Below are 20,836 nucleotides of genomic sequence, written 5' to 3' on the forward strand. Positions count from 1 at the left end.
GTTGGTTGGACCTAGCTGGCCTCACTCCCAGAGGAAGCCTGGGAGGTGAGACCTGTCACCCTGGGAAGATGCTTGGGCCAGGCACCCATTCCTGGCTGACAAAAGCAGCTGGATGAGCTCAGGAAGGAGGAGGAGAAAGAGGAGGGAGAGAAGAAGGAGGATAGCTCTTGGCTTCACTGCACTGTGCTGTTCACTCGTGGCCCACACACGTGAAGCCTGATGCCACCACTCCTCTGCGTGTTGACACCAGGGCAGCTCCTACAGAGCATCATGCTATTATCAACAGTGACATCATGGTGGCCGAGTTTTGGAGCTTTCAAAACTGCCATCCAGGGAAACCCATGGCAGAGAACCCTGGTAGTCACCAGCTCCCTGAGACTGCAGGGGAAGTTGGTCTCTCTGTGCCTCCTCCTCCTCTCCCTCCTGGGGATTGCAGCCTTGGGTGTGAGGATGTGTGAAGATCCTCCTGGATACTAGGTCCCTGGGCACTATGCAGCTTGGTTAGTGCAGAAGCTGGCATGAAGACAGGCCAGAGCAGCAGGACCTGGGGTGGATGTAGGGCTGTTCCCCCTCAGAGTAACAGCTGGACCTGCGCATGGGCGCACCCCACAGAGATGAGGCAGGACAAGGGATGGGTGAAGGGCTGCCCTCAGGTGTGGATGGAGGCTGGGCAAGGGAGAGTGGCCTGGGTGATGCATGGGAAGGTGTCCGTGAAGCAGTGGGACACACAGCATAGCCAGAGGTGGGAGGGCAGTAGCATGGCAGCTCTGTTGCAGCTAGGCCAGCCACAGGGACCATCTGCCTGCTCAGAAGTAGTGCCACTTGCTTAGGACAGGGCACTTATGCACAAACACATGTCCCCATTTCTCAGGCGTGACTCACATCCTTCTGAGAGCCAGGGTAGGATCAGGTGTGATGGATTCCTCATATCCTGCTGCTGGCAGGGGCACTGGGCAGTGCTGGGGACTGACTGCCCTAGGGTGCTGCATCACCAGAAATAGGGAGGAGCTGTGTGATAAGGAAGGTCCTGCTTTTGGGGTGCCACACTACCCAAGGAGGAGCAGTGCTGCTGCGGGTATTGAGGGCTGCAGTTGACATACCTGGCTGGCCCGGACAGGGACCAGCACGTGCAAAGTACACACTGCTTCCTTATGAGCTGGAAGCAATTTGCCCCATGTGCGGATCTCCTGGGCTGGATCTCTGCTGTGCCTCTCTACCTGCATACCGAAAGAGAACGGGCAGGTCTGTCCATCTGTCTCCAGGCTCTTGTCTGTTGCTCATGCTGCCTGAGGTGTGGGTGCCCCAGCTGAGGCCAGGTGTGTGTGACAGCGGCTGCAGCACGGACACACTGAGGATCAGGGTCCAGCCACTTCTTGCTGTGCCAGGGGCCCAACTGGCACAGGAGCTATGCTGGCAAGTCCCTGGGGGTTCAGCCTGCACAGGGCACACACCTGCACTCCTGGTGGAGCCTCTCTAAAGGGTAGGTCCACACACGAGGTGCTGGGTGAGCACCCTCCCTGCCCATGCCCACCCCAGTCCAGCTCACCTCTTGCTGCGGGGCTGCAGCAGTGGGGCACTGAGCCCCACCACAGCCTTGCTTGGTAGCAGTTAAACCCCAGATAAGTGAATTCATTTCCCTCTGCTCACCTTTGGCCTCTGTCCCATGCAGAGTTCCCCAGGGATCCTGTGAAACAAGCACTATCTGTCCCACTGCCTGCCCTGCCACAGCAGACAGCAATGGGGACTGCGTGGACCCCTCTGCCAGGGTCTGTCCTGAGGCACCACATCTACAATGGGAGCCTGGATCTGCTTCTGCTGCAGTGCCTCTGACACTACCTGTTCCTCCCTGGGCACCTCTTGCTTATGAATGCACCTTGCTTGTGCCCCCAGGAAGGAGTGGAGAGTGAAACACAGTCAGTAACCAGCACTGTGGGAACCCAGCAACCCATGGCGCTGCACAGCACCCTGCAGCACAGGATGCAGACACAGGCAGGACACTTGTGTCCGCCAGGAGCAGAGGGAGCCCGGAGACAGAGGCTGCTGTGGAGCTAGCATCTGCTCAGGACATGGCCCTCCAGGCTGCAGCCTGCTCCCTGGCAGTGGCCCTGGGGAACTGGAGTGCTTGGAAATGGTCAGGACCTTGGTGTCAGCATCTCCAGAGACCACAGGGCTGCCAGCCTGCGAGGAAGAATGGGAACCTCCTTTCTGCACTGTATGCTGGCATTTCCAGATGGATCTGCCCATGGCAACACGTGTGCCCAGGTTGAGCACATGGCCCCTGTCCTGCTGCACAGCCGCTGCCGCCAGTGCCTGCAGAGGCATTCTGTGGTGTCCGAGCTTCCCACAGAGCTGTGCTCCTGTTCAGCTGGCACTGCTGGGCTGCAGAGTTCCCCTCCAGCCTGCCCAGACCTCCAAATATCCCTTGTCTGACTCTCCACCTTCCTACAATGGGTTGTACTCACTAAGCGGGCTGACCCCTAGGGGTCTGACCCGGCTGTGCTCTTCAGCTGGAGCGGCGTTAGGAACCACGCCCTAGGGGACCACAGCTCCTGGCCATCGAAGAAACTCTACCTGGAGCTGAAGGGAAATACCTAGTGCTTTCAGAACAGAGGGAGGCTCCAGCTCAGCCACAGCTCTGGGAGCTCACATGAAGTCCTGGCTGTGTGTGACAACAAGGGAGGCTGCTTCAGTATTTCCACAGACAGGACATTCCTGAGAGGTGACCCAATAGCACTTCCCCCCTCCTGCCTTTCTAATTTATTTGTCACACTGAGTGGACACAACTATTTCTTCTCTTTTTGAGACACCTCTAAAGCCTATAAATCACAATGTTGAGATCTGCTGTGGCCAAGAAAGGAAGGGTTTGGAAAAAGGACATGCATTTAGGAAAGATGCAATTCCTGGTGACTTACCCCTAAACCCTAGGCTCCAGACACCTCCAAATATTGCTCAGCCTGGAGAAGAGAAGGCTCTGGGGAGACCTCATTGCAGCCTTGCAGTACTTAAAGGGGGTGGATTGTGATAGGACAAGGGGGAACGGTTTTAAACTGACAGTGGAGAGATTTAGATTAGATTAGATGTTAGGAAGAAATTCTCCCCTGTGAGGGTGGTGAGGCCCTGGTACAGGTTGCCCAGCAAAGCTGTGGCTGCCCCATCCCTGGAAGTGTCCAAGGCCAGGTTGGACGGGGCTTGGAGCAACCTGGTCTAGTGGAAGGTGTCCCTGCCCATGGTAGGGGGCTGAACGAGATAAGCTTGAGGTCCTGCTGAATCATTCTATTACTCTGTGAAACATGACACTTCCAGGGCTTTCCCAGAAGACCAAAGTAGCCATCTGCATCTCCAAGGACCCTGCCTGTCAGTTAGGGGTTTTTGGCCACCAGGATGCTAGGGGGCAGCCAAGGAATTGGTTTTCAAACTGCCCTAAAAATGGCTTCATTCATAAGCTGTGTGGCAAGAGCAGGATGACTCTTCTTGCAGGGAGGGGTTTGGGAAAGGTCCTCCAGGTCACTAGGACTAGAGAAACCAAAGTGGCACTGCTGTACCACAAGCAAGGCCGAACAGTCCTGGGCAGAGTTCGTCAAACCCCCGGGGCTGTCCAGGTCCTCTCTGCAGCCTCGTGCCGAGGCAAACGGACTGCTCCTCGCAGAGCCGCAACACTGTGTGCATGGAGGGAGATGCAACCCCAAGTGCAGGGTCTCGCACAGCCCACGCTTGTAGGCTGGCTTTGGGCAGCCCTGGCTACAGACACAGCTTCTCCTCCAGGACTGGGCAGCTGGGGACAAACCTGCCTCCGCACTTAGAAGTTGCTCTCTTGTGGGTCCCTGGCAGCGTGGAAACAGCATCAAAGGCACCAGTGCCACATGGCTCCAAGAAGCCTGGAATGTTATGGAGCACCTGTACGAGACCAGACCTGTTATTTGCCAATAAGCCAAATCACGCGCTGACAAAAGGCAGTCGGTTGGGTGTGTTGCCCCAAGTGGGTCACATCCTGCCACCTGGTGCAAGCCCAGCTGTGTGTCACACCTCCGGGCTTCCTGCAGCTCACGGTCAGTGACGGCTAACCCATGCTCCAGGACTACCATGTCCTTATAGGCCAAGAGGATGAGCTTTGATCTGCTGCTCTCTGGTGACAGCTCTGGTCGCCTCTGCACCTGTCCCAGGCAAGGGCCCTTCTGTCTCATTCACCATGTGAACTATTTCAAGACCAGGCTCTTTTCTGAACATATCTTGTCCTTATATTCACTTGATTTTCCACTAGGAGAGTCATAAGGAATTAAGAAAACTTGGTGAAATATTCCTGAGTGTGTTCTTCAGCGCTTCTCCTCCCCAGGACCATCCTTTCCCTTGCCCACAGCTCCATGCTATATTTTCTTGCACTACCTGAGTCTCACAGGCTCACCATGACAAAGTCTTTCTTGACAATGCTGCACCTTCTGTGTGCAAAACATCAAATGCTTTCCTACCTGCAATAAACCTCACTAGTTACTGTTCTCTTCCATTATTTTTATAGCTGTTCATAGACTTTTCTCTGATACAGAGATGGTTGGACTACCAACATCCTTCTTCTATTCCCTCCTTGCTTTGCACAAGCTCAGATACGAAAGCTGTAGACTGGAGACCATCTGCATAGGGAGCGATAGTCTCATGAGAGGGTTGGCTTTGCTTCTTCTTGTCTTCTTGTCTAGACAGCTTATGTAAGAAAGAACTGAACAGCTGCCTGGTCAGGAGTCTTCCCTGCCGAGCTGTGACTCTGCCAAGTCTTGCACTGGACTCCTAGTCCTTGCTGCTATGCCTAGTATACTGCAGGCAGGCTGAGCTGTTGCATTAAAATGCCCTGTCCACCCACAATGAGATTGCTAGTACTCCATTCAGCGTTTCACATGTGGTCTCCAATTCACTTTGAATATGGAAGATTAATTTATCCACTGCAAAGCCAGTATGAACAGGTCCTTATCCTGCAGCAAATGCTCCCCACCAGCATCCCATGTTGCTCTGTTGGCTTTCTGTGATGTACTTTCCTACTCTTCTCTTTTCTGGAGGTCATTCGCATAAGTCCCAACTTTGGTAACTGAACTAGGGTCACCTGCAGCTCCAGCATGTGTGGAGGTCACAGACCAGCACTTTGTTCCTTGTGACCCAGCTGACAGCTGCACCCTAATCCAGCTATTGCCTTCCATGATATTCCTTCTCCCTCTTCAGTGGTATGATGGCATGATGGCATACACAGAAATCTTACAATAAACTTTCACAAAAACTCTGACATTTCTCGCAAGTCATGCCCACATTTGGAGGACCCTCAGGCTGTGCCTGGTCCCTCAAGAAGCTGCTCTGCCTGCCACCCAATCCATGCCCCATTCCTGTCCCCACTCCAGCAACTGTCACGCAGAACACAACAAGCAGCTGCCAGAAAGTAAAACCTCCCAATCCCCTCTCAGTGTTTACATTTTTTTCTTACACACCCACACACCTTTGCCAGCCTGCAAATCATCAGGTTGTTGTTACAACGCTCTTTCTCTTCTCCCAGTATCTGTTAAGATGTTTCCTGGCCCTGGGTACACATGGTAAAGTGAACCAGCAAAATGATGAAGGATATCACCAACATTCACTGAGACCATAAAATGGATCAAAGACTCTGGCTGATGTTACAAAAACTCCTCACAATTCTTAAGATGCTCCTGCTGAAGACTTCCCAACCCACCCCATGGAAACACAGCAGGTACTGTCAGACTGGTCGCTGAAGAAACACCACAGAACACACACTTCTATAACTGCCAAACTATAGTTTGGGTCCTGCCAGAAGCAAAAAAAAGGAGGCAACTAGTCTCACCAACTACCATGTGCAATGGGGACCATTGTCCCCTTAACAACCACATCCTATGCCTCCCCTGGTGGCTCAGAGAAGGACATGACCCCTCAGAGGCAGCAGGGACCTCGAGCTGGTCCAAAACTCATCAGCTATAGCTCAACACCAGGCTGGGGTGGCTCCCAGCCGAACGTGCTTCCCTGGGCTGGGCAGAACTTGCACCAACACACAGCAGGCATTGCTCCTACCCCTGAACCCTCCGGCCTCCAGTCCCTGCATTTTTCTCCTTGCTTCAGGGAAGCGCTTGCTCAAGAGACATCCACCTCCTATCAGTTATCAGTATCCGAAAAGCAAGCTGTGCTTCACCTGTCTGCATACAAGAGCCGGTGCTTGCTTGTTCCAACAATAACAGCTCAGCAGTCTGACCCCAGCCCTGCCACAGACTCAGGTGAGGGGGAGATCAGGGCCAGTCCCCTGTATGCTACAATGGCAGTCGTGCCAAGATGCGGCCCTCAGTGGGGGCTCACACCCCTCTCTGCCTCATGGATCTCTGGACTGTGAACCCAGCAGACATCTGTGAATACTGCAGAGCCCTGGGTGCAGGGCAAGACATTTCTCCACAGCAGGACCACGTAGTGGGCCTGAAACCCTTTCAGCACTATGAAAAAGGTGACACCTTTGGCATCCAGAGAGAAGGCAAGCTGTTCCACAGGCAGAGGCTTTGGAGAGCCTCGGGGAGGAGCTGGCAGGGATGAGGTCCAGATGTGGCACACAGCCCACACTACCTGCTCCCCACCACACCGTGTGCTCTGGGGGCCCCACGAGCTGAGATCACACAGCCTCTGTTGCAAGGGCTACCCCTTCCTTGCAAGTGCCCCCTTCCCTGCACAGCTGATGCAGGGGGGCAGGGAGTCTTGGCTTCTGCCCCCATTCTCTTCCCATGTGTGTTCTTCCATATTCCTCATTCTCAGTGGGTAAGTCTTTCAGATGAAAAGCTTTTTCCAGGATTAACCAAGGATAGACTGTCTTTTCTCCCCCTTTCTATATCAGTGGTTGGATTAAGGCCTTAGTTCATGTAAACAGAGGGCAGAGCAGAGGCAAGCCCTCGTCATGGCCAGAGCCACATAATCAGCAAAGAATTAAATCTCTGTGAAGTGGGGGAAGGAAGTACTGTCCTAGAGCAAAATATTTAGATTCTCTGGAATATTGTCCAATTACAATATTTTTCTTCAAATAAAACATTTATAAGAACACTGAAATAAATATTTGAGAACACTATATACCAAAGCCCTGAGTCATTCCTTATGCAAAACCGTTCCCTCATTTTTCAGGCAGCTTCCCCATGTAGGGTTTGGAGCTGGGATGACTTCTGGCGGCACTGAAGTGCACTGACAGGTCTGGTGGCACATGTCCCTGCTGCCTAGAATAGAGCAGGGTCACCTCCTGGTCCTGGCAACATCACCTCCCAGTTTGAACCAAATGCCTGGGTGTGTTGGAGTGTGAGATGTGTTGCCTTGAATTCAAAGACTCTGGAAGCAGTAGCCCGGAAAAGGGCCTGTGGGCAGCTCTTCCTGGGAGGAGGGAGGGGGCACTTTGTGACATTCCTCCTTCTTTTAGTCCTTCTGTGTGGAGGACTGCAGAGGGATGTGGACACAAATGAGATTCCTTAGAAGGCCTTTTCTGAGATTCTGATGAACTGAGATGCTAATTTAAGGCACACTCACTGCTATCATGTCAGAGGACTTGTTCTGTGGTGCTGGGGGCCGCATCCCACCACCCTGGCTGCAGAAGCAAGGCATATCCACTCATATGGCCACAACAGACTTGATGTCCTACTCCTGACTGCACCCAAGTTGATGACCACCCTGGCCCCAAACCGCCCCAATCACATGCTTTGCCCTCTATTTTGTTGCCATTTCCCCTACCATACGAACAACCTACCCCAGTTATTTCCCTCTCAGGCTCGAGTTTTGTGGATTTGGCATCCTTGTTCAGTGATTACAGCCTTGGTGAGTGATTCCAGTCAGACAGCACTGCTGACACTACCTCTCACCCTTTTGTCTGACTGTTTCTTGCTGTTTGCTCAGCCCTGGGTCAGGGCTAGCCCTGCTTTGGCCTGGCAGTCATCCCTCCATTTAACCTCAGCCCTGGGCCAGACACCTGCCTGCAATTTTGCACTATTGTCATTAATGCTAGTGTTTCCTACATTTCAGCCACTGATGCAGCTGCTGCAACATTGAAACTGACTTTCAGCACAAGCTGGAGTCTCTCTTCACTGGCTTTCACGTACCCACGATCCCACGTGCCTGTAGGAAACGTGTCACCACCACATCCCTTGTGAGGCTATGAATACTTGGCTCTTCCTTAAGTCAGGTTAGGTGGGGAGGGGGTGGAGAAATAGCTTGGGAGAGGCACAAAGGCAAAGCCACTTTTACAGAACAAAGCTCTTTGTCTTCTTAAAATATTTAGGCTCATGTGAGAAAAGAACATGTATTACGTGGATCACCAGTGCAAGACAAAGAAGGGGAGGTCAGGATGTATTGAGCAAGCATGATGACATCTCCACACATCCTCCAAACCGGACACTGATGGGATTACAGAATTTATGAGGACTGATCAAACCACCACAAGATGATCCAACTGTGCTGATAAAACCTTTTCTGAGTTTGTTTCTCTTAATGAAAATAACCATGTTTGGATTAAAGATCTGAATGATGAGAAGAAATAACTTGAGGGTGAAGTTGCTGAAAAAAATGCCACTGCCCCACATATGCATTTTCTTTGGCCTTCGAAGAACCTCCAGGCTTCCTGACAGTCTCAGCTCAGGCTAGGTACAGTCTCTGGAGCTGTGTACTGACAGACTGTTGACAGCTTTTTGCTACGGTACTTTTGCTCCTCACACCACCTCCTTACTACTAGCCTGACCAGCTTCCTGCAAACCACCACATGCCAGGGAAGATGTTATGCATCTGTGAAGTTCCCCTCATTCTCTCTCATCAAGGCAGTTAAGCCTTTGCATTACCAGCTTCCTGTAAGGCAGAAGGGCAGTCCAGGGTTCTGGTGCACCTTGTACCTGCCTAGTGCTAAAGACAGAGGAGATGGAACACCTTCGGAGATGACAAAAGACATTTGACACATGGTGGCATTTCCAGCACACGATGGAGGAGCAGTTATCTATTGTCAGTCACCGCTGTTGATGTTTCGATGGGAAGGACCTGCAGAGCCTTGCTCCCACCCTACCACTCGCCAAGCGTGCTCTGCACCAGACGCGGTGATACAGCTGTTCATCTCTTCATTCGTACCACAGATCAATCTACTTGGATGCTGCTTCCCTGAGGCACCCAGGAGGTTTCCGTAAGTTTTTCACTACAAGATCATGTTTTTGATTGCTTGCAAGTTGCTAGACTGAAATTACTGTTGTCAGGCACATCCATCAGGCTGGGTTAAACAGACAGTCTGAACTGGACCAAACCCACAGGTAACACAGTCCACACATTTAAAATAATGAGACAGGGAAAATTATTTATTAATGAAAAGAATTAATTGTACTAGTTAGTCACCTTATTAAGAAGCCTGCACACCTTCTCATGTTGGTCGAAGCCACTAAAAATGTCATGCAGTCACAGTTCAGAGCAAGAAGCTTCTGGGCTTGGGTCCTTTTCAGCATCCCCATGGAAAACCATCCAACCTAGACCAAACTGTCAATCTCTGACAAATGATGAGTTCGTGCCATCCATAACTCTTTCAAGTTTGTCAGTTAAATTCTTGTAAGACACCACCATCGCTCCTTTTCTACCATCTTCTCATGGGTTCTTCTGCCCGTCATTCTTGCAAAGGATAGAGTGTTTTCTGCAGTAGGCCTGAGGTGGTGACTTAATGCTATAGCATCTGTGACATTTTTTTCCTGTTGTTAACTCATTAATCAAACTTGGACTCAGGACAGCGGGAGCCCAACTGGCAGCGGAGAATTCTCCCCTTTCATCTCTCCACTGAAAATTTCCTGGTTCTCACTGTCTTCCTGCTCTCATGTACTCTTACACTTTCCACTCTTCTGCAAATTCATTTACAAAGTAATTTCTGACATCAAGTGTCTCATTGAGAATGGTACCTAGACTGAAACAGTGAATTTAAATTCATGGTGTGACTTTCCTTGAAGATAAAGCAGCAAGAGGCCGAGACTTGGCACTACAGAAAAGGCCTCCGAACTGTTATGCCAGTACCTACCACACGTCTTGCCTTTGAACATCTTGGTCTGCATGTCTTGTGAGGACTGACACACCAACTGCTCATTCAATTACTGTTCCAGAGAAGAAGAATGGCAGGATTTAGATCTCCCAACATAGAAAAAAAGACACTTCCATGCAGAGAGGTCTAACTTCATGACTCTACTACATTTATTCGGCAAACTGCTCTGCTACTTGACATGAATGATGGAGAGGCTGGGCAGACATGCTACGTGGCTATGAACACAAGAAACAGGACTGTCCCAGGTCACATAGGGAATAACTTCTTACTAAGAGAAGCCAGGAGAAAAACACTTCCTTCTAAATCCTTGACTTCAGGGTTGTGTTCCTGCATTGTAGCCCAAGAAAAGGCAGAATGCTTTGATGAATAACGCAGGTTCTTCTCTGTGAGTGAGACCAGCACACTCCATTTAAAGAACACTTCATGCTGTTTGAAGGCAGCGATGTATTTCATGGAGTAAGTTCCCATTCTGTACAGGTAGATAATTAGGACTCATCACACAGCAGAGCTGGTATGTGGCACAATATGAAGGAACGAACCGAAAAGCTGCAAGGCAACGTGATGATTTCACAGCCCGTTAAAGGAAGGTGCTTTGAAATTCTTCTATAAACTCAGGGCAATGGAAAAACTCAGTTACTGGGGCCTGTGATTGCATCCAAACTTCTTAAGAGAGGTACCAAGGTGAACGCTCAGTCGAGCAGCACCGACCTAGAACTTCAGCAGCTTCTGTCATGACATATACAGAGGACCTTGCACCCAAAGGCAATGCCATTTTCTCCTTCCAGAAAAATGAAGGATAAAGGAAGGACCAGTAAGCCCCTGAGGATTACTTGTGATCTCTCAGATTTATTTTTCACTGCCTGCAGATTATTTCACTCTGACAGTGAAAACCTCACTTCTACAATGCAAAGGTTTACATTTCTTCATGTGCATAAACACAGAATAAAGCCACAAACAGTTAATTTGGGAGACCTCATGAGAGTGTGGAAAAGATACTTTGCTGCACTCACGACACTTGTCTGGTGCAGAATCTAGTACTCGCCATGGCGACTCATGCATTAAATACTGGCTTGGAAATCTGGTTTCTTAAAATATAGGGGAGATAAAGAATAATCATTAACTCAAGGCTCACACAGGTGTAGAAGCAGTTACCTTCAACTTGCAGAACAATGGCCACATAAACAAACTATTCAACAATCTCAGGCTATGGCCTGGACTTAGTGGAAAGAGGCTTAGCAAAATGCCATGCCAGGGTAAGGACCCAGCAAACACCACATGGGACTGCACAGGAACTCTCACACCACAGTCTAGAAATACAGACTTTGACCAGTGTGGAATCAAGACTAGTTTTACAAGGGGATTTGGGGATTATTGTAGAGTAAGAAACTCAGCCTTAAGGTTAAAAAAGAGCAGTACAGTTTGCCCTAAGCTCAACATGTACAGGTTGGACAAAGGACCAACCCACAGGTCATTTATCATGAAAGTTATGTGCACCAGAGCAAACTGCTGCTTTCTACTGCACTGAGAGCCTTCAAGGGTGGGGGGGTACTGCCTGTGACACCTGAGCAGCCAGACTTGTTTTGCCCATTATTGTAAGAGATTTTGCAAAGATATTGCTAATACAATATATACATACACGTAAGAGATACTGCAGAGATCCTGGTGCTGAACAGAAAGTCATGGAAATGGTTCCGGTAGTAGAAGGAAAAAAAAAAGGAAGTTGCCTGTCATAACCAGTATATCTGAAAGATCTGGTCAACTATTTAGACAAACTTTGGGGAGAGAGTTTCCAACATAAAAGTGCTGCCCCAAAAGAGGATAAATGTGAATTTGCAGTAGGAAGACTTCCATCTCCAAAATACTGAAGAATTCAGCAGTTTGCAGCAGCAGCAGCACATAGGCCAAACAAGCCTGTTATCTCTCCATCCACAGACAGAGAGGTTCCTACCAAAGCATAGCTCTGCCATGGCCAAGGCAGAGCTTTGGTGTGATCCAAATGCTGCTTTGCAAAATGTAAATTCATTTCACTACATCTTGGAACAAAATCTGGCAGCTCAGAGAGCCAGGTAACAAAGATACAATCCTTTCCAGACTTGGGCAAAAGAGATCAAAGAGCAGGAGTCAGTAGCATGCCTGAAACCTACTGCAGAACAGCTATGGAAAGTGTAAGAATTTAATTTTCATTTCACTTTTGTCAAAGAAAATAAAAAAGACGTGGAATTCATCACCACCAAACGGCGGAATGAAAATGAGCAATTTCCTGCCTAGAACTGGCAAAATGAAATGGAACTGCCAAGTACTGGTCTTCTCCCAAGGGACAGACGAAAAGGACTGGCATCCAGCCAGCCCTCCCTTGGAACAGGTCAGATCTCACAGGAGCAGCAAGAAGGTGCCCAACTGCTCTGTTCCACAGCACTGCAGTACCAGGACGATGTCGTCAACCTCTCCAATGTCAGGAAAGGAACACTAGTTCCTCCCTGAAGGTAAGATGATGCTAGGAACAGAGATGCTTAGAGCACCTAAGAGGACAAGGCTGATGAGATGCATAAGTTCAGGTTCATGTTCCTCAGGAACATGTATCTAGGTAGCTACTTTGCCCTTACACTGATGGGATTTACATTGCTTTTGAACATCTGCTGCTTATATTGACTGCAATGTGACAGAATAAAAGCTGAGCACAACAGATGATGCTACAATCCTTAAAAGACTCATGTTGATTATCGTCATAAACCTAATGACACGTAAGTACAGTTCTTGCCAGTAATTTTCCCAATTCTTTCATGCAGCTTTGATGTCCTGCTGCGTGCAGCTTTCCAGAGATAAGGCCTAAAAGAGCCACTGCATGAACGTACACAGTGATTTTCTTGATGCTTACACAAGAACACACAGAGAAATTCCTGTCAGCAGGAAGGACATAACTTCCTGGCCTGAAGGAATCTTTAGATGTGAATGGGCTAAACTGAGAATGAACAGAACTAAATGCTGCACTGGGAAGTGAAGTTCTCAGGCCAAAGCTGCAGAATTGGCAGTGCAGGCTCACACACCACTGGGGATGAGGGGCAAAAACCTCAAACATGAAACTCAGGTTTTAGTCATTCACCAACCATGATTAACAGATTTAAATTTGACTTTTCACCAGATAGCTCGGATACCACAGAATCATGGACTGGGTTGGAAGGGACCTTAAAACTCATCTCATTCCACCCCCCTGCCCTGGGCAGGGACACCTTCCACTAGACCAGTTTGCTCCAAGCCCCATCCAACCTGGCCTTGGACACTTCCGGGGATGGGGCAGCCACAACTTCTCTGGGCGACCTGTGCCAGAGCCTCACCACCCTCACAGGGGACTATGTCTTCCTAATATTTAATCTAACCTACCCTCCTCCAGTTTAAAGCCATTCCCCTTGTCCAAAGTCCCTCTCCAGCTCCATTGGAGTCCCTGCAAATACTGAAAGGCTGAACTAATGTCACCTCATATCCTTCTCTTCCCAAGGTTGAATAATCCCAACTCCCATACTTTTTTTTTTTCCCTAATGGATTATATTTTATTGCTGGAAAATCCCCAGATAAAATTAAAGTGCTTCTTTCTTTTATGAAACCTTTACCTTTCCCCTGCGATGTCAAATAATGTTTATTCTTTTAAAACCTGCAATCTTACATGTTTCATTCTTGCTGGACATTCTTCAAGAAGGAATACGCCACATCAGTTTCTGCACAGACTGAATTCCTACAGATTTTTGATCTTTAGTTCAGATTCCTATTATCCAAGACACGGGAGATGCAGCCATCCTGTTTCAATGTCCATTTCAGAAGGAAAGTGGGGTGTGTTATTCCATGGCACAACTCAAGTGTTCAGCAAAGTACTCCTGGCCTTCAGGGCTTCTGGGTTTGGGCTGTGGTTTGGGGGCACAAGGTGTGTGCAGGGCACAGGGAGGACAGCTCTTGAGCTCAATCCCTTGGCGTTTCAAGATGAACGAAAGACACAGGATTGAAGCAAGAATGATTTTATATATCGTCTATATTAATGTTTTTCCTAAGTACGGGCACGTTCAGGCGCTTCTCCTCGGTGACTTCCCGGAGCCTTCACCAACACCGCAGGATCGGCACCCGCCGAGCTCCGTGCGGAGCCTCCGGAGGCGTTCAGCGGTGGGATCCTCCCATCCAGCTGCGTTCCGGAGCCGCTCCCACCGTCTGGGGCCGAGGGGCCTACCCCGCTCCGCTGCGGCACTCTACAGTCACCGTCAGCTGGTGCACCCCCTCTCCTCGTCGGCCCCGCGGCGGTGGGGCCGCCCAGCTCCGGCGCGTTCGCCCAGGGCCGGACGTGATTCACGCTACCGGGCGGCCTCTCCGCGCGGCCTCCGGCCTGGCCGTCCTGGGGAAGCCGCAGCGGCCGCTCCCGCGGCGCTGAGGCGCTCGGCGGCTGCCGTCGGGGCGGAGCCTGGGGAAGGAGTCCCCTGGGGTCCCGGGGGGATGTTACGGGGCGGGGGGGAGCTCCACGGGGGTCCCGAGGCGGCCGCGCGCACCGCGCGCTCACCGCTCGCGCACCGCGCACTCACCGCGCACTCACCGCCGCCGCTCCCTCCCGGCCGCGCGCGCCCGTCACGCGGCGGCGCAGAGCCCGCATTGGCCGCGCAGGGACCCTCCCGTCACGTGCCGCGGCCCGGCCAATGGGTAGCCGCCGCGTGGCCCCGCCCCCGCGGGGGCCGTTGCGGCAGCGCCGGGTGCGATCGCGGCGCGGCGGAGACAAAGCGGGGCCGGCCCGGGGCTGGGGGCGTGCGGGAGCAGCGGCGGGGGCAGCGGCGGGGGCAGCGGCGGGGGCAGCGGCGGGGGCGGCGGGGGCAGCGCGGGGCGGCACAACGCGGCACAGCGCAGCTCCAGCCGCCCTGCGGGGGCTGTGACCGGCAGGGGGCGGGGAGGCCTCGAGGCGCGCGCGGCCACCGGCGCACGCGGCGCGGGCCCGAGCCCGGCCCCGATGACGGCCGCCGTCATGTCTCTGGGCAATTACAGCAGCCTGAACCGAGCCCAGCTCACCTTCGAGTACCTGCACACCAACTCGTGAGTAGCGGCTGCGGCGGGGCAGGCCCGCGACACCTGGCCTGCTTGGGGCGACGGGTCAGCGCGGTGCACCCGGCCGAAGCCACGCGGGCCGATGGGAAGAGTGGTCTCCCTGTCCCAGGCCTGGCTGTCGCACCGCAGGGCGGGTCAGTGGGTCATGGAGAGCCGGTGTGGGGGGACGGTAGGCCCGGGGGGAACGGAGGGGCCCCTCGGGCACTCGGACCCCCGTGGCCGCACCTCTGCGGAGCAGCGCGTGCGCTGCTGTGCTGCCCACCATTCTGCTTTGGCGTTTGGCTTCGTGCGTGCCCACTTGTGTTGTGCAGATTTATTTTCAACAGGAATATGACAGTTTTCTTCCAATCAGATTTTTGCATGTCATCAGTGAATCCCTCAGAAATAACACATCCTGAGAAGAGGCAAAGCCCTTGTTTAAAATGAGGTTCTTCTGAGTACCTGACTAGAAAATGGGAAGCGTCACCAGCAAACAGTGCTTAGTGGGGTCAGGCTCCTGTTGATACCTGCCTGCCACTCCTAAGCCTTGTAGTTGCCACGTACAGAAGAGATGAAAGAAAATGCTTGTTCTTCCTCAGCTGGCCCAGAAGAACAGTGTCGAACCATATTTGGCATTGCTTCATTTTGATTAGTTGGTCACCGGCCTAAGATTGTCCACTGATGTTCTGCAGAAGAGCTGACTCTTAGTGTTATCCATCGATAGAAGAAGTGGAGTGCAAGTTTATCTTTTTGCTTCCCTTTTCAATGCGTGAAGGACCACAGCAGTTTACAGCAGTCTAAAGATGGCACAGAGACACGAGCGACTTGATTTCAAAGTAGATCTCTCCGGTTCTGTTGGTAAACAAGATACATCTGCAAGAGCAGCCAAGACTAATCTCCCTTATGTATGCCAAGAGCATACGATCCATTTCTTTTCATAATCAGAAAAGCAAAGGGGTGTTGCACAGGAGAATAAACCTAGTAACAGTTCCATGTCACCCTTGGCTCTGTGTCCTGTGGCCTTGCTCTCTGGCCCAGCTGGTGGAGAGTGAACACTTTGGTGCCTGAAGGTGGACAATACTGAGTCATGCTCTAGTGCTGTTGTTGATTTGTGAAATTCTGGTGCCCAGCTGCAGAAGACAGTCTTTTTTATGGATTAGAAGACCGGATGGCAGAACTCAGTCAGCAGTTTGTTTGCCTTCAGAACTCCGGAACTATGTCTTTTTAAGAAGATAAAATCTGTGCTGCAGAAAAGACTGAGGTGTTGGTGCTGTCCTCAAGTATATTAAAGCTACTTCATGTTGCCACTGTGCTTATGCTGCCTGGTCTGCTTGCAGTGTGCTGCATGTCTACAGTGATACCCGCGTGACCAAATTGTTGGGAGGAGCTGGAAGCTGATTCTTGGATAAGACAAAGCTGGGGCTTCTTGTCCATCATGAACAAAGAACCTTCTGAGATTATGGGAATCAGTGCATAAACCAAATGCTTCCCTAAGAATGGGAATGGAAACAGTGGAAGTAATTTAAAACCAAAACTCCAAACCAAGCCATGGCAAACAACTTTTGTGCTCTTCCAATAAAACAATGACCAAAAAAGACAACACTCATACCTCAAAACAGCCCAAAACCAGCACAGGACTTTTCATAGAGGAGACTAGTCTTTTGGACTGTTCTCTCTTGCCAAGGAAGACCATCCCATCTCAGATAAATTCTCAGTGCTAAAAGTGTTCTAATAGTCAAGGAGGCAGAAGTTCTTTAAATTGGAGTTAAAGACCAGCTGTCTAGCTGTTAGGGTGCAGAAGGAAACCATGACTTTTTTTTTTTTCTCCATTTGTAAGACCTTCTTTAGGAAAGGTTTTGTTAAGTCTAACCCAGAACACTCAGTCTGAGGTGCTTTATAGGAGACTGTTGATCTGGTCTCTGAGCTTGAGGACTTGCAGCAGATCTTTCCAATAGCTGTTTAATGCTTCCATGTCTGATGGCAAGGTTCACAGCATGTGTATGAATCACTTCAGTTGCCTTTTTTTTTTTTAAATAGAAGCACCATTGTGGTTTTCCAGGTGCTTTATTTGGTGAATAGGTGAATGGGGACAGACTTTTTAGAAGGTCCTGTAGCAACAGGACAGAGGGTAGCAGTTTTAAACTAGAAGAGTGTAGATTTAGACTAGATATAAGAAAGAAGTTCTTCCCTGTGATGATGGTGAGGCCCTGGCACGGATTGGCCAGAGAAGCTGTGGCTACCCCATCCCTGGAAGTGTCCAAGGCCAGGTTTGATGGGGCTTGGAGCAACCTGGTGTACTGAAAGGTGTCTCTGCTTATGGCAGGGATGTTGGACTGGATGACCTTTAAAGGTCTTTTCCAACCCTTATGATTCTGCGTGAAAGTCTTTTTGGATCCTAGAAAGAAAACTACTGTACATAAGCATGTGAAAATTACCCATGCATTGTATTTACGACTTCCCAGAGCCATCTGCTTGCCTTCACATTGGTTTTCCTTAAGAATTAAATGCTTTTACTTTAAGATCCGTCCAGAGTAATTCATTGAGATGATCCCAAAACCACACCTGAGCCCAAACAACTTATGTCTGTATATTTTGAATATTTGTTATAAACATTTGAAGGTGTTCGTTAAAAGTCAAACACCTGAAATTGTCTTCTAGCAGTAGGTAACCTTTAGCTTGTGATGGAACTTAGTGGTTTCCTGTAACTAGACTTGTCCCATTGAGTACAAATAGACAGACTTCAAGATGACTGAATGGTGGATTTGAAGAAAACTAGTAATAATAGACTACAAACATTTCCCCACCCTCCAAACTCTACTTCTTCTTGTGTTTGTTTTCCGTTCTGGCCTGAAAAGGAGTGCAGAGTACTAAGAGGATAGCTCTTTTTCCTAACACACATGCCAAAACCCCCCCACGTTTTCCCAGATGTGACCACCTTTAGAACAAAATTGAAGTCTTACATCTGTCATTAGTAATTAGATACTTGTCTGATTATGCAGGGTCCAGAGTCAAACTGGGTTCAAAAAGGGGTGATCCTGTAGGAACCGCTCACAAAACAAGCTTAGATTCCCTCGGCACGTTACTCCAAATGATTGTTTGTAGGGATATTCGAAGCTGGTCATGTTCTAGAACAGTCTGACTTGACCTTTTGTAACCTGTGTTTCAGTAAATCAGCAGCGTTGGACTACCTGTTTGTTCCTTGTCAAGCCTGTGCTCCTGAGTGAAGCTGGCTCAAACAGAAGTTGTGGGAAAGTCCGAGCCAGTCTGTCTGCCAAAGATGAGCTGTTGCTGAGACTCTGGATTTTGATAACACTTCCCTCTCTTCCATGTGTTGTTTCATCTGTTGTATGACCAGTAATAGTTGTATTTCAAATGCTCTGATGCTGGTTGCTGTTGCCTCTGATGACGCCCGTCTACTTATGCTCAGATATTTCCGAGTTACTTGATAAGACTTCATTTTGCCAACAGCTTGCCTTGTGTTTTTTAAACTTGTGTCGCAAGCTAAGTAATCCCAAAGTTTTTCTGGGAGGTGGGAGAAATTATCATTAGTCGATCATGCTGGGTATGATGTATTTGAGGCACTCTTGACTATAAGACAAGACCATGGGGTTTGTCAAAGATTAGTTGATTGAACCAGGCCAAAGCACTTCATGTGACTTTAGTTAGATACTGACAAGTGTGTTGAGATTCACAAACTGAACAGAAGATTTTTATACTATATATTCATTTTTATTAGTGATAAATAGCTGGAGTGAATTTCACTTGCTTGTAGCATTGTTTCCCTTCGTCAGCAGGAGAGGTTGCAGTTTTGGAAGATTTTCAAGTTCAGTACGGTGTCAGGCTACATTGAGATGTTTTCTTACCTCTCTTACCACCTACAGCTGTGTTCCGCTGTTTTGTTCCAGCATCTTTCTTTGGAAATCCTTACTTGTATCTTATTTGCATCTGAGACTGGATGTGGCACTTAGTGCCATGGTCTAGTAACCACGGTGGTAGTGGACCAAGGGTTAGACTTGATGATCTCAGAAGTCCCTTCCAACCCAGCTGATTCTATGGTTCTATGATTTACTTACTTTGAAGTATCCTTTAAGTTGTGGACTAGAGGCTGCTAATGAAGCGTAGTTACTAATGCTAAAGCATCCACTTGCTTATGGGTTACTTCCTAAATAAACTTCTGGGATGTTGATTTGTGGAGCTGAATAGGTGCTTGTAAACTCGAGAGTGCTTGAAATCTGTGATTGTCCCACACACCTTTTCTTTCACCACCCCAGTGGAATGGGGAGGTGAATTAGAAAAAGGTTAAAACCCATGAGCTAACCTAAGAACAGTTCAAAAATTGAAGTAAAGTAAGATATGGTACTAATGAGAAAGAGGAATAAAGCTCAAGAAGGTCAAGTGATGCCCAATAGAATTGCTCAGCCTCCACTGACCTGTGCCCAGCCTATCTCCCAGCAGTGATTGGCCTCTCCTGGCCAACTTCCCCTGGTTTATACACTGAACAGGACATTCTGTGGTATGGAATATTCCTCTGTCTGGTTTGGGTCAGCTGTCCTGACTGTGGTCCCCCCAGGTTCTTACACAACTGACTAGCAGAGCTTGGGACACTGAAAAGTCTTTGACTTACGGTACTCATGGCTTGGCACCAGTCAAAACATCAGTATGTTATTCTCGCACTACATCCAAAACACAGCACTGTAACAGCTACTGAGAAGAAAATTAACTCTACCCTGCTGAAACCAGGACAGCAGGAAATCTTGCTCAAAGGAAAAAACAGCAGGATTGCATTTCTGTAGAAGCTTTCTGATTGGATAGATAGTCTTCTAAACACTATTCCCATCTGTCTTGTCTCTGCATGGGCAAGTGGGAGCTTGCAAAGATGGAAATCTCCATTCCCATGGTCCTAGTGGTAACTTTGAAGGCTGATATGTTTTACCTCTGACTGGAGCTTGAGTTGGTAGGTTTGGTGTCATGACACTGAAGATGGATACGAAAGCTTCTTTTGTGGTTATTAGCAGTGTGGACTGCTATATATTTTATATGTGGGAAGTACCTACATGTCTGTTCTTGGAAAGCTGAAAATAGGAATAAGTGTCTTCTGTTTAGTCACCTGTTGGCCTTTTTGGGTAGTGGTGAGAACAGGTTGTTTGTGAGGGTTTTGTGCAAACTGAAACACATTGATAAAACCAGTTTCTGAGGCCTTGATCTCTCCGTCAAACATCTTAGAGGAGCAACAAATCCCAGCAGCTGTTTTTCCAGTCTTACAGCTGCTGTTAATATTGTGGTCAATAAGGCTCATCTGCATTTGAAATAATGTTGGATTTTGAAGCCAAGTTGCCAGTTTGGGCATTAAGTGGAGATACAGCATTTATGTTGGCAGACAATATATTGTAATGATTTTTATTAGCTCCTTAACGTTTCTCACCATGTATCTTCCTTCAGTGTTGAGGCACATAACTAATGGCTTCCAAATAGGTGCTGCTTCTAAGAGGTGGCAGTTAAGAGGCTGGAAACTAAACGTGGCTCTTGAGATTGTGCTGAAGTGGTAGCTGGGTTCATGATTTTAGCATGGAGTTGGGAAGGCATTGTGGTACAGTGGTGTTAGAAGACTCTTTGTCTGGATTAGCAGCAGTTGCAGCTATTGAAAGTCTCCCAGGATCCCGAAGCTTTTTCCTGTCAGAAATAACTTTTACGATGAGACTGTGTACATGGGGGAGACCAACCTTGTGCATAATGTCCATGTCT

The 20,836-nt window shown here is 49.3% G+C and overlaps 1 protein-coding gene across 3 annotated transcripts in view; it reads left to right on the top strand.

Moving 5' to 3' along the window:
• The first annotated feature begins 14,893 nt into the window (after positions 1–14,893).
• Positions 14,894–20,836, top strand: part of MORC2 (MORC family CW-type zinc finger 2) — a 46,023-nt gene continuing 40,080 nt past the window's right edge. For all 3 annotated transcript variants that reach the window (XM_051774132.1, XM_051774133.1, XM_051774134.1), the window contains exon 1: positions 14,894–15,103. In XM_051774132.1, the coding sequence (XP_051630092.1) occupies positions 15,021–15,103 (83 nt within the window). In that variant the 5' untranslated portion in view covers positions 14,894–15,020. The remainder of the gene's footprint in view (positions 15,104–20,836) is intronic.

The sequence above is a fragment of the Manacus candei genome, unplaced genomic scaffold, assembly GCF_025592945.1.
Source record: "Manacus candei isolate 608988 ecotype Guabito, Panama unplaced genomic scaffold, ASM2559294v1 h1tg000189l, whole genome shotgun sequence".
In the NCBI taxonomy this organism is placed as follows: domain Eukaryota; kingdom Metazoa; phylum Chordata; class Aves; order Passeriformes; family Pipridae; genus Manacus; species Manacus candei.